Consider the following 26,335-nt stretch of genomic DNA (forward strand, 5'->3'; position numbering starts at 1 on the left):
CCCACCTCACACAAAAGAAATACCACGGGATCTCAAGTCCCATTGTTTTCAATGGCGGTGCTCTCCTGTGTACTGCCTTGTATGCACACCATTCATTTAATGGAAGCTTGCCATCAGTGTGACATCAAGTCCACGTATGGTGAGGCTGCATATGGCACGGATGCGCTGTATATACGGTATATTCTCTAGTGAAGTGCCATAAGCTATTTCTTTATTAAGGGCATACATAGCCTTCTGGGATTTTGATGCGATTGTAATTTTTAAAATTATATAAAGAGAATATAATTTAATGAAACTCATGGAAATTATCATATGGTATTTAACAGGTCACCGAGAAATGCAGAGAGAGGGAATCGAAGGGAGCTATACACCCAGGGTCATTCAGAGAGTAAACACTTGTACACCCATGGGAAATGGTTTCCTAAGTAAAGTCATCTATTCAAATATCTCGTTTCATAAAAACCCATTTTGGGAGAAAACCAGAATATAAAGTCAATAAATAAATACAAAAAATGCATTAATAAGCCCAGAGTGTGTGGCTGGCACTGCTGACATTTAAATACTTGCCCTGCACCTAAAAAGGTCACATTGCCAAAACACCAATGGCAGTTGATGAAAAAGTCAGGTCCTGATACTGAAATTGCCCAATCCATAATAGGAAATTGTTGGTTTGTGAAAAAAAGACAAGACTTGATGTCTACCCCTTTTCCTTTGGAGAATACTTAAGCATTTATCATGATCAGTTTTAATGTCATTGCCAATTAGTGTTTGAAGTAGTCATCTATATTACTATTAAAAAAAATAAACAAAAATTAAGTCACTGTGTAATTTTTAACTCTGCAGTTTCACTAGAGTCCAGCAGGATGCACTCCAGTATCACCTTGCTCACTTATGACTACAAAGAAAGCAGTGTTTAATAGCTGGTTGTTTCCTTCTACAAAGATTTTGAGTTGGAGTAGCATATTGCAATATATTGTTTTGTAGTAGGAACATAAACAATATAGCTATTAAATAATGAAGTCACATTTCCTAAATAATAACAACGTAAAGAATTGTGCTTATGGTATTAATGTTTTGAGTTATTCATCTGATTTAAAACCTATATACAAGAAGCTTTACGAGTGTATTGCTGTGTACAACACATTCATGAAAGAATAATTAGTGATTCATTTTTTAAGTAAATAGTGTCTGGATAGCAGCCAGTGTACTTGTAATTGTAATTCCTGTTAAGGCATGTTTTTAAAGTAATTTAATGGGCTAAAACTCTTGCAGTTGTTTGTTTCTGAGCCTAATTCTTTCCTTTTTCTGGGTAGCCATTATAACTGCTGCTGCAAGAGCTGTGAATGTTAGAATTTATAATGAACAATGACTACATCATCAATAACAACTATAAGCTACACAGTTTCTGTTTTTGCTGAGAAAATAATGTTACATGAGATAAAGAAAGGCTACTCTAGTCCTGAAATAGTTTGGAAGGGCCCAAAAACATGACAATGTTTTAGCTTTTAGGGGCCCTGGGGATGCATGTTACCTACATTTTCCCAACTGTGATGTAAATGGAAAAATAAAAGGAAAGAGAGATGTCATAATCACTTGCAGTAAAACTGCATTGTTAAGTAATTATGAATATGCTGGACTATATTTCTGAAATATGGTAAAATATGAATTATTATGAATTATTATGAATTAAAATTGAAAGTAGTATGTACTTGGAAAAACTCTAAGCAAAACTGAAATAAGATATATGCTTGGCCAAAGATGGGTTTTCTGATCCACTCAACAACCAAAATTTCATTGTTCATTGACTAGTTTATTACTGGGGTACAGGTGAAGTGTAGGACTTGTTTCCCTTTTATGACTTTCCTCAAAAAGTTAAAGATATATTAAGTAGAACACTGGTAAAACAGATTCTGTTCCAAAGCACATTTTCATAAACATTACTTCATAGCTTTAAGCTATGACTGGTGGTTAAATAAATTTTGCACAGTTAGCAGATGTTATGATTCTCAGTTAATCTTAACTGTGTGTGTTTCTATACAATGATAATAGAATATCTACATCAAATATTAATAAGAAATTTACATTGGAGACCACATTTTGCTATTACAAGAATTTTAGCCAAGAATTCTTTTATTACAAGTGTCATTGGATATTTATATATGTATGGCTTTTTAAAACAAACAAACAAACAAAGCTTAAATTTGCAGGATTCGGTTGCCTCTATGTAGTTCATTTTCTGAAGCTGATAATCCTTATGTTTCATTTCACCTCCACACCTTCTCTCCATTCCAGCCAAATACATTTTGTAATAAACTTGCCTGAATTCCCAGGCAGCATTTATCTACAGACCTGCAGCTGTAGGATCATGTTTAAACTATAAAATCCCAGATGGTGACTCTAACTGAATACAGTCTGGTTTTTGAAATTCTGGAACAGAGAAAGCAGAACAGGAGAGTCTTAATGGTAATGGATGTTGTCACTAAAAAAGAACAGTTTGATCTTATTCAGAAAGAAAAAAATGCATGTTTCTCTCTTGTATTCTGTCATGACCAAGGCTGAATCTGCACTGCAGAAGTAATCCAGATTGATGCCACCTTAACTGCCATGGCTCAATGCTATGGAACTCTGGTATTTTTAGTTTTGTGAGATATTTAGCCGCCTCTGTCAGAGAGCTCTGATGCCACAATGAACTACAGTTCCCAAAATTCCATAGTATTGAGCCATGGCAGTTTTGCTAACATATTAAATAATTATGCAACACTTTATCCTAATATAGTCATAAGGGTGACATGTGTGAACCTGTCCTTACTTCTGTCTTGGCCTTTAATGCAAGGATTTTAAAAGATCCATTCTCACGGTTGTCTTTCAATACTTATTTTGTAATCTGAATTGGAATAACCTGACTCAAACTTTCAGTTTGCTTATGCACTGCATGTTCCACATCTTGCTAATTTTGAAACTTTTCCTGAACTCTTACTGGGCAGCTTTTGCACTTTACAGACACTATTACCTTCTCCTGATTATTATTAACAGTTACAGAGTCCAAGACATCAAATTACTATGAACTTGTGCAAACTGATTGTCTTGCATGAGTGTTATAGTTTGCTCAGCTCTTCCAATTATATCTTGATAATACCTATTTTGAATTTAAATAGCTAAATATGAACAGGATTTTCTAAAAAGAATATTATTATACAATCATTATCATTTTGCCTTGCACTTTCTTGGTCTTGTTGTGCACCTTCAAGTTGTTTACAACTTATGGCGACCCTAAGGCAACCCTCTCACTGGGTTTTCTTGGCAGAATTTGTTCAGAAAGGATTTGCCTTTGCTTTCCTCTGAGGCTGAGAGCGTGTGACTTGCTCAAAATCACCCAGTGGGTTTCGATGGCTGAGTGGGGATACGAACTCTGGTCTCCCAGTGGTACTAGTCAAATACTCAGACCACTAAACCATACTGGCTCTTTCCTGTAGTACTCTCTACTATATTGTAAAAAGCCTTTGGGGAGAAGTGGTTGAGAAGAAGAGGGTTGCCAGAAAGGAACTTCTAAATTTAATTATCATTACATTTCCCCTACATATTTTCCCCTAGAGCTTTTTGGCAAAATCTCAGTGGAGGTCAAAGGAAGTGCACATTACTTTATCTCATAGAAAAAAAAGCAAGCAAGCAGGCTCTGCTTAGAGCCAAAAATGCTCTTAGGTTTTTTTTAAAAAAGATAAAAAAAAACATCCCAACAACCCTGAAGGAACTTCACATGGTTTTGAGAGCAGACGCCAGTCTGCAGCTAATCCAGACAAGTCATTCCAGTGGAGACTTTATTCAGAAGTTTTCTAAGATACAAAGGCACTGCCTTGCTCTACCTAAAGCAAAGTAATGTTATTATATTCTCCTTGAGACTCACATTGAGATTCTTGGAGAGTTTATGAGGTACTCCTAAACTATAGCAAAATAAATTTCCTTGTGGACTAGTCCAGAAAAGCTTTATGGTCAAAGTTAGTAAAAGCACCCACAGAATTCCTCTCCAGAGATTTATATATTCCTCACCAAAGCTATAATTTTCATAATAGGAAAGGGCAAAAGGAAGCTGTTTGGCTCCAGTATGATGCCCTGAGGTGGTAATAGTGGATGAAGAACAAAAACATAGTTCCAAGCTTTCATATTGCATCAATCTTACTAAAAAAATGGCAAACTTCTACTCATGGTTTATTGGATTTGAAACAGAAACAACAACAACAAATAATATTATTTATATCTCACCTTTTCCCAGCCTGTGACTCAAGGTGCCTTGCAAGAGGTAAAACTAGCTTCTAAAATCTTGCATGTTGTGTGAAAAGACATATAATTTGTAGGAGACAGGTGTCATCGATAGTGGTGAATGAGAAAGGGGAAAAGGGATGGTGTCACCAATAGTGATTTATTACAGTAAGTATATTAAATAGAAAATGCATTCCTCACCATGAAGTAGAAATGAATGCTTAGAGTATGCATGTTCAAATGTAGCTTATTTATATGCATTCTGAAAAAATCTGAAGATGTATTCTTTTAAAAGGCACTTCAAGAATATTAACTTTAATATTAATTTAAAAGTACCATTTCTAAATTCCAAATCTTCTACAGATTATTATCTATACAATCTCCTGGAAGTGCTTCACTCTAATTCAGTGATTTTCAAACTTTAGTCCCTAAGTGTTTTGCACTTCAACGCCCAAAAGCAGTAGCCAAGTTGGCCAGCAGCCAGGAATTCTATAAACTGAAGTCCAAAATATTTCTAAAAACTTTCCATTCCTTTAAGATCCATTGTCTTTTCCAGGCTGGCCTTATATCACAATACTAGTACATTCGCCCCTCCATTGGAGTACACGTCCCTTGTCCGTTTGCAGACAGCAAATAGAGGGGGACAAAATGGGACATATGCCCACAGGTGCCCCCAGGTGCACACCACCATTCAAGCCAATGGGGCTTGAATATTGGTGATTTGTCATTTTTGCAAGGGGTGTTCTGAAACAAAAACAGAGGGGTGAATGTAATTTTAATCCTACATAGTTCTCTGTTTCTTCTGTTTTTTCATCATGAACACTGAAAAAGTTAACTGAAAAAGAATAAGAAATTTATTTGTGTCTGGTTATGCTTTCTTCCATATTTGAGTGATCATCCTAGACATAGAAATTCTTGGTGACAGTGTTTCCTATCTATAAAATGGATTAATAATTTAATTGTTTTAATAGATTAATAGTTTCAATAGTTTTAATAGATTAATAGATGAACATTTTTCCATAATTTCATATTTTATACTTTAATAATTTGCTGCAAATGTGGTAGAATTCAAAAATGTAATAATAATAATAATGATAATAATTTATTTCTATTTCCTGTCTCTCCCAATGGATTGAGGCAGGGTCACAACAGAGCCGTGTTAATCTGTAAAATCAGTACGTGAAGAAGTCGAAGGCTTTCATGGCTGGTGTCCATAGTTTTTGTGGGATTTTCAGGTTATGTGGCCATGTTCTAGAAGAGTTTCTTCCTGACGTTTCACCAGCATCTGTGGCTGGCATCTTCAGAGAATGCTTGCCTGGAAAAAGTTGTGTGTGTGTGTGTGTGTGCGCGCGCACACACACACACACACACACACACACACACACATATATATATGTATATATATATACTGTGTGAACCTGGGAATGCAGGAGGAAATACACATGCAAATACATATGCAAATCACTATACCCAACTTTTTCCAGGCAAGCATTCTCAGAAAATGTCAGCCACAGATGCTGGCAAAACGTCAGGAAGAAACTCTTCTAGAACATGGCCACATAGCCTGAAAAACCCACAAAAAACTATAGTACGTGAAGAGATCTTGTAGATCTTTGAGACTAACTGAAAGAAATTGGCAGTATGAGTTTTCGTAGGCTTAAGTCTACTTCCTCAGATGCATTTGGTGCATTTACTTCCACAAGATACATCTAAGGAAGTAGACTTATGTCTATGAAAGCTCATTCTGCAAACTTTCTTTCAGTCTCAGAGGTGCTGCAAATGTGTGGTTCTTAGATGGGGCTTTACAGCTGCAGTGCTCAAGTAGCTGACATTTAATTGATTCATGCATTTATAAAGGAGGTGGACATGATGATCCCTTTCAACTCTATTAATCTATGATTCTATGAATTCTGCCTTTGAAATTGTGCCTTTGAAATCTGGAGTGTAGATTGATCATGGATTGTCTGTATTTGTAACATGAAAAATTTGCACACATGCAGGAACAGTATACCGTAATTTAGACAGTTCATCATTGTAATCATCCTGTACTTCAGCGCATGGACTCTTAAAAGCAGATTCTGTGTTGAAGATATGGGGTTCAGCTTGAGTTTGAAGTCCTGATAAATTAATTACTAAATTCAGAATGTTGTCAGTGCTGTATTTCATATCTTTGCAAACTTTTTGATGAATTGCATCTTTCTAAATTGTCTGTTTTTTTGCTTCTTTTGAATCCATTATTTTATAGAAAAGCAAAGCAGCTTTACTACTTTTTCATAAATTAACATTTGTTTAGAATTCAAAGGCATGGCTGGGTTACTATGGAACATTTGTTTGTGTTAATTCTCTTTGATCCTATACACTGTTAAGTATTCTGTTTCACAGAGGAACATCAATACTTATTTTAAATGAATAAATCACTTTTGTACTTATGTATCAATATAATATTTTGATCTCTTCCAAATCATAGTCTGATTTTAGAAATTAGGTTCAAGCACAAAAAGGCTGCAGGTGTTTAATTCAATTGCTTGGTACATGTTAATATTGCCTCAGAGGGCATAGGTAGTTGTTATAGTCAGTGGAGAATTAACAATCCTGTTCTTCATCATGCTAATGCTGTGCCAGGGGGCATTTGCAAGGCAAAACTAGCAAAGATAGAAGGGGGTAGTCTATCCATGTGACAATTCTTCCTAGGAAGTACCTCTCTTCTTACCCTACTCTCCTTCTGTGGAGCCTTTCCTCTGTTCGTTTTGATTGTATTGGAGGATAAATCTGGAGGAAAAATAGGAGGAAAGAAATCCTTAGAAACTGATAAGAAAACAATTTCTTCAGAGTAACACTTCTTTCACAGAATTCCTCCTTCCATATGATTTTAATGCCATCTCATGGCCTAAGCTTACAAGCAGAGATTCAGATAGACTAATGGAGGCTCCTTTAGGAGCAACATGTTTTTGCCCACCTGCTGGTATAACTGTCTGAAGCAATGAAGTTAACCAAGCCCATACCTGACTTAAAGACAAATACTCTGAGCCAAATAATAGTAAAACATGTCATGCTTTCCTTATGCAATCAGAATTACTTCTAAAGCAAATTGACCAATACTGGAGTTTCCTTTGACATCTATTTCTTATGTACTTTAGTCAGGGTATTTCTGCTCCTGTGTATCTGGATTCAGTGCTAGGTTCTGGATTTCTTCACTGGAGAACACTCAGATCAGGGGCACATTTAGCATTGTAATCCTGGCCACCTTTTTTATGGGAGGTGTGTGTCAGCTTCTGAAACGGCTAAATTATTTATCAAAACTGTTCAATTGTCAAACTTGCCTTACTTTTCATATTCAACTGAAAATGAGCCAACAATGGTTATGAGTTTATTTAATGGATGAAAACATTTCACCTCTCTTTAGACTAGAATAGATTTATGAAAATGACAGTAGAAATGGTGGATATGCAGTACTTGATAATATTCGATAAGGGCGAATGGGGCAGTCTGTGACCTTTTATTTTGCAGTTAATACTTGAAAGGCCCAATTACTTAAATAACACTTTAGTTAAGCAGTTTGAGCATTGGACTAAGACTTTAGAGACCACGGTTTGATGCCCTGCACAACCATGGAAACCCATTGGGTGATCTTGGGTGAGCCACACACTTTCAGCCCCAGAAAGCCCAATGATAGATTAGTCTTAGGGCAGCCATAGGTCGGAAACATCTTGAAGGCACACAACGATAAGCACTTACAAATGCTGTAGATTTCTAGAACATCTGGAAAACTGACAAAATCTTTATCAAATAGTGATGCTTTAAAAATATTTTTAAAGAAATAAATTAAACTAGATATAAAGTAAACTGTATATAGTATTTTTTTCTAATTTGAAATTTGACAAATGTTAATTTACTTCTCCTTCCATACCAAGCAAAACTACCAAAGTATCTCATGACGTAGAAAAATATGTAACTACAGCATTGCAGATGTTACCTTTCTCCAAAAAAAATGTTTAATTTTAGGCTATCATATTTACTATGCATAACATTATCTTTAGTCAACTATAAAACATTATAGTAGACCTATTAGTTTTATATTGCTCAGGTCCAGGCTATTTAGCAGACTTGTATCTCACTGTAGAAGCCAGCCCAGGCTCTGAGACCTTCAGGAGAGGCCCTTCTCTCAGTCCCACCTCCATCACAAGCATGGTTGATGGGGACACGAGAAAAGGCCTTATTGGTGGCTGCCTCTAGACTGTGGAACTGCCTCCCCATGGAGACCAGAATGGCCCTCTCTTTGTTGTCCTTCTGCTGGCAGGCTAAGACCTTGTTCAGACAGGTTTTTAAAACAGAAAGTTTTAAAATAATGTCTTTAAATAATGTGTTGTATTATTTTAAAGTGTTTTAGGCTCAAAACAGGTGGGCCAAAAGCACTGACGTCGGGCTAATCCGGGGTGTGATGTTCAGATTATGCACACCCCCGGATTCAGCCAAAGCTGTGCCATGGCCTCATAAGGCGGCCCAAACCCAGCAGCAAAAGGACTGCAAAAATCTCTCCTTGTCGACGGTCTGTTGCAGAAGGATTTTTGTTCAGAAGGATTTGAATTGTTCAGAAGGATTTTTTCTTTTGTCTTTGTCTCCCTCTGAGGCTGAGGGAATGTGACTTGCTCAATGTCACCCAGTGGGTTTCTATGACCAGATGAGAATTCAGAACCTGGTCTCCAGCGTGACAGTCCAATATTTAAACCACTTCACCACCCTGGCTCTGATAAAAGCTAAAAGTTCACATTATACAAAAATTCAAATATAATTAACTAAGCATCATTTTCAGTGCAATTTAAAAAAAGAAAAGCAACAAATATAGACAATGCAGTACATTATTAAAGGCCCTTTCCCCATGAACAAAAAATTCTCAAAGGCTGTTGGAAAAATCCATTTCTTCTTTTGCCTACAGAAGGATAACAAGGACTGCTCTAGTTAAGCCTATCTAGAAAGGGTATTCCAGACTCTAGGAGCAACCATTGAGAAGGCCTTTTCCTGTATTGCCACCAGATGTACTGTGAAGGTGGTGGAATAAAGAGAAAAACCTCCCTAGATGATCTTAGAAAACAAGAGGACTCATGTAGGAGAATACAGTTCTTCTGATAACCTAGACCAGAGCAGTATAGGACTTTGTATGCAAAAGGATCTTGAAGCACCTTTGAGATTAACTGAGAGAAATAAAAAAGTTGGTAGGATAAATTTTTGTAGATTTAAGTCTGCTGCCTCAGATGCATGGAGTGAAGTGCACTTCACTCAGTGCATCTAAGGAAGTAGACTCAATTCTCCATAAACGTATGCAGCAACTTCTTTCTCTGTCTCAAAAGTGCTACAAATTCTCCTTGCATACTAATCCAGACTGGCTATGTCTTTAAAGTGTATGGTTTTACAGATCATAACCAGCACTTTCAATTGTTCCCAAAAATGGACTGGCAGCCAGTGGAGTCGATGCAAAAAGACATTTGCTTGTTCCCTTTAGCCATCCCCAGATAACAATCTTTCGAGAAAAAGCAGAAGATAATAATAATAATAATAATAATAATAATAATAATGTAGAGCACATTACAGTAATTGAGCTGTGCTGATTAAGGATGATGAGAGTTGTAGTTCAATAACATCTAGAGGGCCAAACATTCCTTTGTCCTTTTATAGGCTAGGTTATGAGTTTTTAACATAATTTTTAAAATTATATTTTTTAAAAGAGATTCGCAAAACAGACTCTTACATTGATAAGCAAGAGTGAAACTGCATTTGGCTTCTTTCAATTGTACTTTCCCTGTATCCTTTTTCAAAAAAGGGTCAAATTCTTGGCTTGTGCCAGAAACAAAAGGAGCAATTGTGCAAGGTGGATATGGCCATACCAGTGTCTATGATGGTACAACAAAGTCCATTTATGTTCATGGAGGATACAAAGCATTGCCGGGTAATAAATATGGATTGGTTGATGATCTTTACAGATATGAAGTTAACACGAGGACGTGGTAAGAATATTTTGTGTTTTTTAAAAAAAATCTGAAAGTATTTCATGGATTCATATATTTATGTACATCTGCCCTAACTGTTAGTCAATTGATATTATAGTAATCACTCTTTTAATGCTATAGCCTAGGAATTTATTCTTTTCTTTCCCAAGTATTATTGCAGGCTAGCAAGTTCTAAGATGACTTGAGCGCAAGTGATATTTCACATGACAGTTCAGGGTGCTGCTATTGGTTGACATAGAACCCAGTTGTATGCTAGTCTTCTGGAAAAACTAGTCATAAGTAAACTCACTGACAGAAAGTGCATAGCTCTTGGAGCTGGTAGTATCTTGGTTTCCATACATGATTTCAAGGTTGCCAGGTCTGTACTGTTGTTTCTGGGGTAGTATTGGTATCACTATTTCAGGGTCAAACCCCCCCCCCCCCCCAAATTGTATGATACATTATCAGAGTGTCAAAAACGTCTATTAACTCAACATTTTTTGTTCTTTGGAAGTAGGAGCAAAAGCAAAAACCCATTAAATTTGCAAGGACTCTAGTAAAACACCCATTATTATCTAGGGTGCTAGTATAACAAAGATAATAATCTAGAATCTGGGGGAAAATGAGTTGAACAGTTACCAGGCTGTTGTAAGGACAAAACTTATTATAATGTAATTGGTTTGTAGGGGTAGTTTTAAAAATGCATTTGCTAGCTAGGTGTACTAATAATATCTCATTAATTGTGGTAGTTTCTGTCTCACACACTCATACCAGTATTTATTTTCCTTTACAGGACAATTTTAAAAGAGAGTGGTTTTGCAAGATATCTCCATTCGGCAGTCTTGATTAGTGGAGCCATGCTAATTTTTGGTGGAAACACTCATAATGATACTTCACTGAGTAATGGGGCAAAGTGCTTTTCTGCTGATTTCCTGGCCTATGACATTGGTAAGCTCTACATGTAAGAGCCTATGTTTGAACTTAGAAACTCTATCCTTAATATGTAATCACTATTACTGTTCTCATATAGCATCACATTTGAAGTATGATTTTCACCATATAAGCATTATTTTAAAGTTGTACTGTTATATAAAATGATTGTCTATTCTTTTATCATTGTGGTATTGATTTCACAGATATTAGATTTGTCTGTTTTGGAAGACAATACAATTTGTTATTTATTTCAATGTTAAGAACAGTAAAATCTTCTTACCTTTTTTTTTTGGTATAATTATATGAATTATTAAACTTATGGTGTGAACATAAGCAACTAAGGAAAGTACACTGGCCCCAAGCCTGCAAGATCTGGTAGGTGGACTTGGAGGTCTCTTATTCATAAAGTCACAAAAAGTCAAAGTCGGCTTGATGGTAGTTAACAATGAAAATACAACATTGGCTGCACCAACAAAACTTCAATGCATATTAAATTCAACACACACACACACACACACCAGTCAAATTGTTGATTCCTTCCACTGATAACTGGGGCTGATTATTTGGTTTTCTTGCTATAGAAGCTCCACTGAATATTCCAGTTTTTTAGTAGTACAATTCATAGTGTTGGTTAGGACGGATAAAAGCTAAATACTTTTTGGGTCTAGGGTGTCCTCAGAAGGTGAAGACTTAAAAAAAAATCTGACTGACTTTTTGGAGTTGACTGTTTATAATGAAATATCTTTTTAAAAAATATATATTGGTTGTTTCACATCTAGTATGCATCATAGAACAGAACAAAACAAAACAGTACATATTCCACACACAAATCATACAAAAAGAGAAAATTAGACAAATATACAAAGACATATCAACACATCAGTCAGCCCTCCTTGAAAATATTCCAGAAAGCAAATCCTGATTTTCCTGCTTTATGTAAGGGACACAATTTCGCTGCACCATTGTATTTTATGGGACTTGTGTGCATGGATTTTGGTATCCATGGGTGGTCTGGAGCCAAACCCAAGTGGATACCAAGAGCCTATTGTACTGATAACTTCCCAAATGTTGGAGTGTCAGCTTTTAAATAAACCTTTCCTAAACAAAACCATAAAAATAATGTATAATTAAGTTATACATTTTTTTACTGTCCAGTCTTTTTAGAAAAATACATTCACCATATACTCTTTTCCTATAAATAGCTAATGTCCAGTTAATTTTCAGCTCTAGAAGTGGTTAAATCATCAATTTTTTTTTGCTGTAGATAAGTCTGAAATTTATCTCAGTCTCTAATAAATTTGCTATTAGCATTCCCTTCAAATAGATAAGTTAATTTAATAAGTTAATTTATCAATTTTTGCAATATCAGCTATTTTTTCTATCCATTTTCTTCTATGTGAATAGTAGATGTTTCCCATCTAGTGTTTACTCCAAAGTATTCTCACTGCAATTACCATATGCCAACATAACCTATCAATTTTCTTAACATCCCTTGCAAAATTGAATAGGCCAAATAGAAAAAAAAATGGAATCATAGTAATTTTAATTTGGAGAATACCCTGCAATCTTGATCTTATTATACACCTTCCTACATCTCTACCACATGTGGTCTAATGTTCGAGTCTCTTTAGCCCGTTGCTAGCACACATTGTTGGAGTGTTTATAAATCTTGGAAAGTCTGTCCATAGAGAGATGAGAGATGCCACCTATCCATAATTTTCTAAAAAAGCACTTTTATGTCATAACATAATGAAAGGAATTTTCAGAGTGTGATGTTCTCTTTTTATTTCTTTCCTTTTTAATGGATATGTTTTAATGGTTTTAATTCTATAGATAGTTTTGTTGCTTTTTAACAGTAACATTTTTTTCTGAGTTTTTACCTATGCAATTGCCCCTCCTAACTCACGGATGTCAGATTCGCGACCTCGATTATGCACGGAGGGGTGACCTCCATTAATTCTAATGACGTGCACGCATGGGGTGTATCTTATTCAAGCCTAGCCCCATTTTCACCAGGGGGTGGGTCCGGAACGGATCCCCCATGCAAACGGAGGGCCAACTGTATATGCGTGTTAGCTGCATTACTTCTGTAAGCCACTTTGATCATGGCAGAGGGGAGGAACAGAGAAATTACTGCTGCTGCTGCTGCTGCTACTCCTACTCCTACAACTTTACATATCTCACTTTGCAAGCTAGCAGCTGCACATTTCAATATTTTTTCCTCAGGATTGGCCATTAGGTCTGTCTTTCCTGCATATTGCATATTTAGATGCCCAGTGTGGAAAGATTTATCCACACAAGTAAGCATATGTGACTATTAACTAGTTCAGTGAGAAACCAGTAAGGTGTAACTTACTGAAACTTGAGTCACAGTGAAAAATTGAGTAGTGGTGGCGCTCTGTCTGACATACCTGTATTCTGGGTTGATAAAATGTGAAAAAAATTAAAGTGCTAGAGCTATATTAGAATATGAAAAGTTACATTAAGTGACCATGTCACTGCTAGGATAATCCTTATAGGCATTGTTTTAGTCTGTATGTGCATTGTCAACTGACCCAATGAGTTACATAAAGCATTACCCTAATTATTTCTTTTTCAATAATATGTAACTCTTTAGTATCTCATTTTCTTTACAAAGGTTTTTTTAAATGGTTTGAAATTATGCTTGCACTTATAGATCCAGTTTTAAAGGTATGATTACTTGGGGATTTCTAATGCATGAATGAGCATGTGCCCAGATTTCTTTGAAATTTCGTAAAGTACATCCTACCATTTCAGATATGATGAATTTCTTTCATTTGCTGCAGTCATAAAAAGCAAGACTTCATTTGAATGAGCTGAAGAATTATGGTAGTCTGTGACAGGAAGAAAGCATTTTCTTAAATGTCTCTTGTTGTAAACATTTCCAGCTATGTATGTCAATGCTAGTTTTGTAGAATTGGATTCTGGAATGAAAAGAATATCAATGTATACCAGACAATTTGTTTTCTTCCAGTTCTTGTGAACATTTGTATCTAAAGCACACTGTTACGCTTGTTAAAAGGAATATATAACCTCCTTTTTGAAACAGCTTATTATAGTGTGGGGTTTTTTTTTTTTTTTGCATTTTATCTGGATAATTTGTTTTGCAATTGTATTTTATAGTTTTATATTTTATTGCTTCCTTTCCTCTGTGTGTACTTGTGTATACACGCATATTTTAGATTTTAGGCCTTTGCAGGGCCCATTTTTTATTGATTTATTGTATTGTGCCGTGTACATAAATGGTGCTATATAAATTGATGATGATGATGATGATGATGATGATGATGATGATGATAGCTTCGGTGGGTACTGGTTTGTTTCTGGGCACAATTCAAATTAAGTTGCTTATGACTTATAGCCACCCTAAGGTCAACCTATCTTTTGGTAAGATTCATTCAGGGGAGTTTTCCATTGCCTTCATAATGACCTACAAATTATATACAGCTTAAGTAAAAACTAACTGCAATATTGTTTTCCAGTAATCAAACTGCCTGAAACTTTTGATTTACAAGGTTCTCTCAGTCACACCACAGGTCTGTCTGGTGGAAGGACATGAGAGGGCCTTCTGAGAGAAAGCTCCCAGGCTGTGGAATTCTTTTCCATGGGAGGCAAAAGTGGCCCCTAGACTCTCGTCTCTTCTTGCTAGCAAGTAAATACCATTTCATTTAAACATTGGTGCTGCTGCTGTTGTTGTGTGCCTTGAAGTAATTTCCAACTTACAATGACCCTAAGGCTAGCCTATCACAGGGTTTTCTGGGGCTGAGAGTGTGTGACTCACCCAAGGTCACCCAGTGGGTTTCCATGGCTGAGTTGGGAAATGAACCCTGATCTGCAGAGATGTCGTCGAACACTCAAACCCCTACACAACAGTGGCTCTCGGTTTGATACATTTGTTGTTGTTGTGTGCCCTCAACTCATTTCTGACTTATGGCGACTCTAAGGTGAACTCTTTTCATGAGGTTTTCTTAGCAAGATTTGTTTGGAGAAGGTTTAGCACTGCCTTCTTCTGAGGCTGAGAGAGTTTGACTTGCCCAGGTTCACCCAGTGGGTTTCATGGCTGAGCTGGGAATTGAACCCTGATTTCCATAGTCCAGTACTCAAACCGCTACACCACATTGGCTGTACATTTGATAATTAATTGGTTGTGCAGGAGGGTGTTTTTTTATAAGGGAGTGTGCTGTATTTCTTACCTTTATTGTTGGATTTTTAAATGATTTTATATTTTTAAAGTTAATATGATAGCTTGTTTAACTGTGTGTTAACTTTTTAGATTACCAGTTTTAGCTTCATCTTGTTTTGACCTTGTTGTAAGCTATTTTATGTCCTTTGTCATGAAAAAGATGGGACAATAAATAAATAAATAAATAAATATATTGCAGTTGTGCCTTTCCGAGGGTGGCAAGGATCCTATTTTATCAAGCCACTTGTGCAATGAACTATAGCACAAGTTGTTTGGCCATTTTGCCACTTGCACAGCAGGCAACCAGGATAGGATTGGAAGCTGCAGTTTTTGAATGGAAGTTACATACACAGCACAATAACAACCAGTAGAGATCTCCAGTCCTGTATTGTCGGGGCTTTCCACTTCACCACTTTTCAAATGGCTCTCAGACCATGTCAGCCTTGCACTCTGTTCCACTGAGTTGTTGACAATGTGAATTATCAATATTTCAAGTCAATTTAAATTTGATTATCATTTTAACACAGAGGTTTTTTTACTAATTTGATTTGGAAAGGACTGTCAGATTGCTCAGAGACTGTAATTTTTATGTGTAATACAGAATTAATGTGTATAGGCCCCACGAGTCCCTTTAATGGATTACCTCTGATGGTTATATTTTCTTGTCACATACTATAGAAATGATAATCAACAGTGTGTGCAGTGGGACATTTGGAAATGTAATGCTACACATTTTGCATAGCTTATCTGTAGTTTTCAAACATAAAAAAATTATAATATGCTTTATTTCTAAAGCTGTGCTGTGACGTTATTTCTACCCCAAGTTAATTAAAGCACTTAACATATTTTCAACCATTTTTACCATGTCATTTTCCATGCATTATTAATCTGATATAATACAAACAGAAGAGATGTATTATTGTTCTTATTTTGCAGTTTGTATAAAGATTAATTAGATATCAGTTTAATATTAACTATTCCCACAGATAGATTAAAATTGCATTCCTGCTGTGTGATTCAGACTTACGTATGCTTGCTAAGGCCTAAATCCAGCTATCACTCCCCAGTACAGTAGACAATGGGAACTTGGGACAATGGGATAAAATACATATACTCAGTTGGATTTCAACTTTACAACAGAAAAGGACATTTCTTTTAAAAATAGAAAGGGAACACACACCACAAAATTGGAAGACTTCCAGCAGTTGTAACAGTTTGTTTATTCAGACCCAGAATGCATTTTTCATAATTCAGGAATATAGATGCAGGATTTTCTTCATCTTCGTCAGCTATTTTATACAGTATAATATATTCCAATAACTTGTATTTCATGAATTCCAAAGTTTGTACATAGTTTTAGTAAATACCCTTCCCCACATATTCACTATTTCTGGATGTTAAATATGTTTTTTTACATCTTATTGTAAAGGTATTCTTTTATACATTTCGATAACTGCCTTGGGCCTGTTGCAGATAGGAAAAATATTAATGTGCTAAATTAATTAGGGGCAACTTCAAAAGCTATCCAGTACTACCCTTAAATATTGTATTGTAAAAACTGATGCCCTGTTCATTTCATGAGCAGCTTTTGATCATAGTAAATCTGTATAATTCTAATGTTCTACAAGGTCTGATAGATGGGATTTCTCAAATTACAATATTGTTGGATTATATGGTTATGACTGTGATGAAAAATGCTCAAGCAGAACAATTAGAGTTTGAATATGGTCACTGACAGTAGCTTCTTTTTTCATCTTTAGTGATGTTCCCTGCTATTGGGATGATTTACAAGGATAGTGCAAGGACTCTTCTGACTTCTTAACATTTTTGTTTCTAAATGCCTCAAATTCTGGAAGTGGCAGGTCATTTTAGGATAGATGAGGTCTCAGTTTCCATATTTGATTAGTCTAAGAAACCTTACTTGACTCCTTGGTAAACAACAAACCCCGGAGGTTATTTATATCAATTTTATTTCTTTAGTGTGCTCTGCCCCTTTATGGAAAAAAAAGCTACGGTTATGTGTACTTCTGTAACCAGTAGGATCAGCTATTATAGAAATTTAGTTAATGGGGAGAAGGATGCAGACAAAACAACTCAAAGTTTCAGCTAGCCTGGAAACATATCCTGCAAGACATGTTTAAATTCTTAGAGTTGTTCAAGATGAGCTAAGCCTTTCTTAGGTTTAAGTTTAGGGTTATATGCCTAAGGGATTTTCCCTCTTCATGTGAATGGATTTATGGCCTTGCATTATTAGAAAGCACTTTGGTTCAGCACAAGTGGGGTCATACCTATTATTGATAACCCCCTCCAGGGCTCTGGAAGGTTGCAAGGCTTTTTGAAATGGAACAGGATATAATTCAGAGGTCTAGGTAGTGGAAGCAAGTTCTGCTAAAGAAAGACAGCATTTGGTATAACCCTTATGTTTTTGTGGTGCACCAGGCTTCATATGTGATGTAACCAGTTCCATAGTATGATGTTTTCTTCAAGTGACTTGAACTGTGAAATAGTCTCCTTAAAGCATTTTTGACTTGTGTTCTGATCTTGTGGCTCTTTGTAGACTAGACAATATAAAACTTACATTTTCTAATATATTATATTAATATATTATATTGCTACAGCTCTTTTGAATTTGGTTTCTTGTTACTTTAATTATTTTGAAAGCAGCTTTGACCTTTAGAGCAATGTGTTACAAATGTTTCAAAGCTAACCTAAAGCAGTCATAACAGCAAAGGAGTACAAGGAAAATGTAAAGAAAAATGTAGGACATTACAAAATGAAAGCTAAAAACATTTATATAAATATAAATTCATTTCATATAGTTTATTTACAACTATATTACATATACTATAATATTTTCTCAGCTGTATTTTTATGATGAACATATCTCCACTAAAATAACTGTTGGCTTGCAATTTACTTATATAACTCTAAGCAAGAGAAATGCTTAAAATTCTACTCTAATAGCAACAAATCTTGACTAAATCTTAATTTAAATTATCCCTTTCATTTGCCCATTGTGCCAAAGTTAAGGAAAAAACCCTTTCAACATTTGCATTGTGTCCTCAATCAGCCCATTGCCTAAAACATTTGCTGTCCCTTTCCCCTCTGAGAAACAAATGTGCCCCAGGCTCTGTGGGCAAGTCTTGTCAGCTGTTGCTCCTAACAAAAATTATGTTAGAAGGATCAGGTATATCCTCCTATTTGCTCTGAGGACAGGCTGTCAAGTAGATGCATTTCTCGAAGGGGGACAGCAAATATGGTATTACTCAATGTGCTTCTTAGTCATGCTCAAAATGGACAAGATTTTGGAATTTCTCCTCGACAGAAGGATGAAATGTAGGACAGGTACTGGAAAAGGAGGCTGTCTGTTCACTCTGACCCACAGCTAATACTCTCTTAATTTGTTCTTCATGCCTGAAGGACTAGAAATGTACCTAAAAAACCAAACAAATCAGCAATTCTGCCAAAATAGCTGAATGCCATCCAGTAGCTTTCTACACACAGATGATGAAGATGCAGTGTTTGGGGAAAAGAGGTTATGATGACACTAGAAGTAATCACTTCAGCTATACTGCTGGAGGCTCAATTGTACACCTGAATTTGCTCAGATATTTATAGTAGGCTTACTGAAATTGATATAATTTAGTTTTCCCTTTATGAACAGAACCCATAGTTAAATTGACATTTCACTGCTTACTCCCCCAGGCCTTCTGAATTAAATGTTGGATCCCTGTGGTAGTACCAAAATAGAAATATCAGAAGAGTTTTGAGGTGAAATGTTCCATTACTATGTTTTAAGCAATAGTCAATATAATATTGCCCTAAAAGCAACACAGAGTGTAATTTAATAGGGAAAAAATGGAGTAGGTGATTCCACATTTATGCAGGATTTTCTGATTATGAACATACTATCTCTCAAAATGTAAAGTAGCAGCTGCAGTAGAGTACAAACCATTTATTTGTGAATACTTAAAAGTTGTAGATATAGCTCTGGTGCAACCTGCATTAACAATTAGCTCTTTATAGCTCTATAATTAGAAAAGCAAAATCATGATAGCAGATAGATAGATTTTGATTGCTTTCTGGGGTTGACACAACCTGACTTGTTTGTTTTTGAGAGAGAATGTATTGTTTTATATATAGGCTGTAGTGTTGATGTTATAGTAGTAGTTATAATTTATTGTATGATATTTCAAACAGGCCTGGCCTTATGTTTTGCTGAGAAAAGGCTCTTTTTATGACCAGAATAAAGAATAAGATATATCTGACATTGAGCAAAGTAGAAAAGAAGTTTCTCATTCTTGTGCCAAACTTAAGTATTTTATTGGTCTTGCCATCTAGAGTCTGGAAGCACAAAACAAACAAACAGATATTTTAAGTCCATGCGGAATAATGGTTCCTGGCTATACTCTGTTTCAGAGGATATGGAAGCAATTTTTATTTTCAGTGAAACTCAGTTATCTAGAGTGTGGTGTGTGCCTCTCATATAGTTTTGTTTTAGCACAGCACCTTTAAAAATAGCATCTATAATTACTTGCATTCTTGAAAAACTTAATGTCCTTAAGGTCACTTTAATCAATAAGATTGTACTAAACATGCTAACACCTTTGTATTTTCAATGACTGTATTTAGGATTGGTGTATAACAGACAAATAAACAGACTTTATAAAGTTACACATTTTGCACTAAATGTTGGCATGGTTTGCTTTAGGTAACAATAAGCTGAAATAGGTTTCACTGAAGTCAGATTAGATAGCACCCTATGTTAAATGTGTAGCTCCTTTGAAAAAGCTATATTTGAAGTAAATGAGTATGTGCTTTTCAGAAAAGCTTTACTCAGATTTTTTTTAACATTGAACAAAACTATTTTTCTAGCACTGAGCTCTGTTCAGTGTTTAGCAGTTATTGAGAAGGGTAGCGAAGATAAGAAGAAAGGCTATTTGTAACATGTTTCTTTTTCTTTCTATAGTCTATTGAAAAGACCTGCCAGTTTGACAAATAACATGAGCAAGCAGGGAATTATTATATCTGGAGGCTGCACGGATTCCTTATCTTAAACCTGGCTTTTAATAATGATTTTTATGGTTCTTCTTCAGTGCTAAAACCAATCTCTCCCCCCTCAATATGGACAAAGCCCCTGAACTACCCTAACCCCTGCTCAAATGAAAATGAATAGTGTGTATGAATTTTATTTGCAGAAAGTTCTTTCCCCTCAGTCACTGTGTGCATAGATCTTCCTGTGTGCTCTAGTAAGCTGTCTGAGACATTCACTGAATTATAGGATCTTGAAGACACTTGAATTTATAGCATAATTGAAAGATCTTGCTGGGAAGCTGGTGTGATAAAATATGTCTGTCTTGTATAGTTCACATGAAAAAATGTTCCTGAAATAGAAGTTGAATTCATAATTGTTCGTCACTTTTATTTTCCAATAAATAACATCATTCGCTATCTAAAGGTCTTATAATCTATACAAGAGAAGTGAATCTGAGACTGATAGGCATTGGAATAGGGGCAATAACATGCTTTTAATATCACCATCTCCTTGCTCCAGTATTTGCAATCACCACCTATTTTGATTGGTGGTGACACTTCTTTGAAGTGTTTCTTTAATCTGTTCTCTCAGGGAAGAGCCTTTTTGCCAAACATGCTTGATGCTATTTATTACTGCTTGACTCACCAGCAAGAAGATAGCGGTAAACTGTGAAGCACAATAATCCTGATTGGTTTTGTTTTTTTGCCCCATATGTTGGATCTAGGTATAGGTTTTGAATCAGTCCATTCTTGGTGAAAGATCAATTGATGTTTCTGTAACTGCACTTGTTGACCCTTGAGCCAGGATGATAACATGCTCTTAAGAGAGCAAGGCTGAAAGGGTGAATGTTGTTGCTAACAGTATTATGAATAAACTTGGACTTGGGAAATTTTAATTAGCTCAGTTAATTCATTCTGGGATCAACCCTGTTTCTATGAAGGTAGCTAGGAATGAGGAGATGGCAGAGACAAAGTATTTCAAATGTTTGCAAATTTATTGGGGGAAACACACACTCTTAAGACAACCTTTTAATCACGCACACATTGAAGAACTCAGGAATAAAGGAATTAGTTGTTGAAAGGACAAGAGTCTTTGTAAGGGTGATATTTACCTGACTAGGCTGCTACAATAATGAAATGATGCCTTTGGATTCAAGCTGCATGGAAGTGATGGGGGGGGGGGAGTAGCAACGGGTTGGAGCTAAGTCAAAATTCAAAGTGGCATGGAAACACTAGGAATTCTAACCAGCACACTGAACCAGATCTAGCCCTGAAGCGAAGATTGTTTTACTATCAAAGAAACCCAAATCTACATAGCAAAGATTGACTTGACTCCAGAGGTGAGAATTGTTCTTGCTCTTAGCCCTGCCAGAAGATATCCTTAATGTTCCATTTTGAGGTGTGAATTTTTCTGCTGCAACTCCTCAAACCTAGCTACTTTGATCTGTAAATTAGAACTGGCCTACTCGATCCATTCGCTTAGGATCCATGGCAGATTCTGCAGTTCTATTTTAGGGCCACATCAAAATTTTGGAAGATAACATCATTTCTCATAACAATATCTTCTGGGCAGAGCCAATTTAATATGGAATAGTGAAGCTATTTTGAAGTCAGAATTCTGAAACAAGGCCTTCATTGAGGGATCATAGCTGAAGGGCTGTATAAACAGCCCGAAAGGGTGATGTCGCATACCATGTGGAGTGGCATGTGGAATCATGGTGCCCTGGGGCAAGCGTCGTGGAGCCGGGGCACGCTCTGTGGAAATGGTATGCCCCAACTCTGACCCCCAGCCAGCCCAAAGCGCCGGTCTGTACAGGGTCTTAGTGAACATGAACATGATCCTTAACATGATCGTTAATATGCAGAAGATCCCAAATTCAGTTCCCAGCATCTCCAGGGCCATGCAAACATGAGACCACAAACAAGAGAGCTTCTTGAATAAAAATAAGTATATGTATTTGTGATAATGACAGATGCATTGGAAATCATGATGTAATGTTGATTTGGTTTACTTTGGATCAGTTCTCAAAGAAAACTATGATTTTTCCAATTTCTCTGAGATAGCACAGCAGCATCCTGACTTTAGTTTAGGAAGATTATTCACCGGTGTAAGGGTTATCTGAGACCTATGTTGAAGCCCTTTTGATATCCATCATGGCTATGTGCCAAGAATTTACACATGGTAGGCAACCGCCTCTTATATCCTAGACAATTGCACTTCTTAACTACAGGTAATAGGAAAGTACACACAGAGACACAATTATTATTATTCTTTGGTAGGAGACTTTTTTGGAGAAGAAATTGGGATTCTGGTGGTGTATCATGTTGAATTTATAAGAAACAAAATGAAATTGAAGATTTCAGAATAATTTTTCAAATTGCACTTCCACTGCAAACAGAAGTACAAACGTCACCTTTCCTTCATTGAATCATTAGAGATAACATTAGTATAGTTTCCCCAAGGCTGGACCTCCTGCTAGGCTAGGAATGGGAACATGCAGCCGTCCAGATGTGGTTGATTCTGGCAGCCTTAGCCAGAATAGCTAATAGTGAGGGATCATGGATGTTGCAGTCCAATTATGTCTGAGGTAATACCATGATTTCCATTCCTGCACAAGGCAGAGTGAAACTACTGCTTTAGAAAGCTCATTTTAGTGAGCAGCTAATACTCATATCCTAGCTGTTTCTTCTAAAGCACCAGATATCACCCTGTGCTTAGAGGCAGAGCTAGGTATGACCTGGTTCTCTTGAATTATTATGGAGGACTCTGTTACCCATCGCTAGTGAAAGATTCAATTTCTTATCTTTTACTGCAGACAACAGTGGGTCTTATGTATTAATTGTTGGTACTTCATAAGACATCTTTTTGTGTATATAAGTGGATAATGGAGTTTATCACACTAGGGGAGATCTCATGGGAAAACGGGAGTTAAACACGATTTAAAGTACATTTTAATTTAAACCAAACTTGCAAATTTGGTTAGTTTATCATACTAGGGGACTGCCGAAGTGAAATAACGCGAAGTTAATCTGAACGCAAAGCAGAAAAACAGCAGCCTTTTTAAATTCGGGTTGTTCTGAAAGGAAAAAGCTGCTAGTTTTCTCTGCGTTCAGATTAACTTCGCACTATTTCATGGTAACTGTGACGTCGTGTGGTAAACCTTGGGCATTTTCGGGCTTTCTTTGCTTTAAATCTCATTTAACTCCCATTTTCCCTGTGGAATCTCACTAATGTGATAAAGTCCTATGTTTTGCTATTTTCTGACTTACATTTCACATTTAGGGTTCAAAATATGCAACATATTTTGCTGCTGTTCCTACTATAACTCCATCATGAAATTTTTCATAAGAATGTCCTTTATGAAAGTGCCGTAACTAGTTGGTTTGATTTTATTTTAATATGTTTTGTTTTACTATGTATTGATGTATTCAGAAGAACCGTTTGATGTACTTAGAAGAGCCTTTTCAGCTGAGGGGGCAGGAGCTTGTAGGCCTGGTACATAAAATATTTGTGAACATTGTTCCCCTTCAACATCTTGAGGTGGGAATTCTTGGAGTGCTAAAGATGGTATCATGTCAGAGACTTACCAGTACCTTTCTATGATTGTTTTGGATAGTTGTCCCAGAGGGCTCAGCATAATTATAGAGGACTCTAAAGGGGCATTCCCATTGGAAGGATGACTCTATTTCTGATTCATCTTGGCTGCGTGTCAGAAATCGATCCCAAAAGGCCCCTTGTTCCCACTACAAACAAGATTTTATGTACTCCAGAGTGAGCGTGGGTTTTTTTGGCATGATTCTTTTTCCCATTTGTGCCGCTTCATATGTCAATCATTTGATGTCAGGAGGAAGGAAGGGAGGGAGGGAGAAAGAAGCCCCCGAGTTGGGGACGGAGGAGGAAGAAGCGAGAGGAGGAAAGGTCCTGGAAGGCCTGCGTGTGTCTCTGGTGCTCCCTCCTTCCTGCCCCCTTCTTTCTCTCCCTTCCCTTCCCTTTTGCTGCTTCTCCTTACCTGGGAAGGGAATCCTCAGGGAGGGAGTGGTGCAGAGCACTCTAGGGCGAGATGATGCTCCTTCACCAAGCTGTCATCAAGCAAAGCCCCCCTCCCCCTGCTTCCCTCCTGAATCCCAGCCTGTAACTGTTGTTGTTGCTGCTGCTGCGGCTGGAGCCATTGTTGCTGCCACTGTCATGACTTTCCCCTCCTTGTGGGGCTGCCTGCCTGCCTGTCTGCCTCGGGTAGGTTGGAGAAGTGGAGGACAGAGCAAGGCCAGGGAAGGGATAAACGGGGGACTGCTGGGGCAAGGCCAGGGAAGGGAGAAATGGAGGGCAATTTTTTTAAAATTAAATTGAACGCATATGCAATTAGTTGCTTTAGCAACTAAATGCCTTTGCAAGTAGTTGCAAAAGCAATCAATCAAATATGTACTTAGTTGAATTTTAAAAAAACCAAGTAAAAAGGCAGCACTGACTGGGGGGGGGGGGGAATTGTGGATCTGTCATAAATTGAGGAGGGATAGTTAACACCTGTCATTTGTCCCTCCCCTCCTGAATGCTGTGATTCCAAGTGTTGTTCCCACTTATTTGACTCGCTTAAGGATCAGTTCCTGTGAATAGAACAGCAAAAACCGCACTATCAAGTCACCATGGGTTATTTGTGTTTGCCCTGCTTCTTTCCTCCTGGGATCAATCAAATGAGGATCAGAAGCAGTTTCAAATGGGAACGAAAGTCGTTTGCCCCAAATCCTGCTTCGGAGTGAACAGCAGTGGGAATGAGCCCTAAAACATTCCTGCATCCCAGTGACTTCTAAGCTGAGAGACAGGTAGTTCAGAATCCCATTCATCTCTTAAGTTATATTTCTGAATGAGGAAACCAAATCTTTTACAAATATTACCTCTGTCATGATACCACCAGATTACTACCTTGGCAAAAGGTAGATATCACAATCTGTTAACTTCAGGTCCATATCTGCAGTAAGGGGTAATAATGCTAATTTACTTTGTACGATTATTGTATATATAATCCCAAAACAGTGTACAGTATATAAAATATTTTGAACACTTGAACGTGCTATGCAAATACTATTATTATTATTATTATTATTCATAGTTTATGCAAATAAATTTATTTTCTTTTAAATCTTAATAACAGGAAATTGTATTGTTTTATTTTACATTGTTAACCACTGATGAATGACAAATAGTTCTAAAATCTAATTTTCATCAGAATGTGAACAAATTTTGGTCATTCTGCTGTTGTCATAGTTTGTGCTTATGTTGGGATTTTTTTTTAAGATTAATGACAGAAAATTATTTTCTCTTATCTTGTCTTACCAGCTTGTGATGAATGGAAAATTCTTCCTAAACCTAATCTTCATCGGGATGTGAACAGATTTGGTCACTCTGCAATTGTCAGCAATGGGTAAATACATATTTCAAAAAGGTCTCTTTAAAATATTCTCTGTATTTACATCTGTCAATTATTGTTTGTATTTTGTAGGCTATACAGCATTTTCTCATTTTACTCTTGTGCTGTGTATAGTATCCTACAATGGTTTTATATCTATTGAAAAGACTTAGGGTGGGTTTGGATTAACCTGAAAATGAGTAGCACTCATCATGAACATTGTTATCCATTTTGTATGGCAGAGTATACTGATTTAAATATTAAAATGATGCATCCATAATTGCCAGCAGTACGAATTAGGCTTTTTGGGGGGATAGGGGAAGTATTTCTTGGGCATTCAATATTTTATGATATATAAAAGCAATGTTAGAAAGCATAGACAGATTGTTCTATTAGAACATATAAAATAGGGATGGAGAATGTCTGACTGGGGGGGTATGTGTGTTCCTATAGCCACAGCATGCATGTCTTTTGACAGATTTTTTTTTTTTTTTTTTGGAGGGGGGTTAGAAATAGCTCCCATGACC

The 26,335-nt window shown here is 36.5% G+C and overlaps 1 protein-coding gene across 5 annotated transcripts in view; it reads left to right on the plus strand.

The window, feature by feature from the left end:
• Positions 1 to 26,335, plus strand: part of ATRNL1 (attractin like 1) — a 686,837-nt gene that overhangs the window by 108,219 nt on the left and 552,283 nt on the right. For all 5 annotated transcript variants that reach the window (XM_089509984.1, XM_089509985.1, XM_089509986.1 and 2 more), the window contains 3 exons: positions 10,070 to 10,253; positions 11,029 to 11,183; positions 25,739 to 25,823. In XM_089509984.1, the coding sequence (XP_089366110.1) occupies positions 10,070 to 10,253; positions 11,029 to 11,183; positions 25,739 to 25,823 (424 nt within the window). The remainder of the gene's footprint in view (positions 1 to 10,069; positions 10,254 to 11,028; positions 11,184 to 25,738; positions 25,824 to 26,335) is intronic.

Source organism: Sceloporus occidentalis, unplaced genomic scaffold (assembly GCF_023333645.1).
Source record: "Sceloporus occidentalis isolate IW3139 unplaced genomic scaffold, rSceOcc1.0.p SCAF_2, whole genome shotgun sequence".
In the NCBI taxonomy this organism is placed as follows: domain Eukaryota; kingdom Metazoa; phylum Chordata; class Lepidosauria; order Squamata; family Phrynosomatidae; genus Sceloporus; species Sceloporus occidentalis.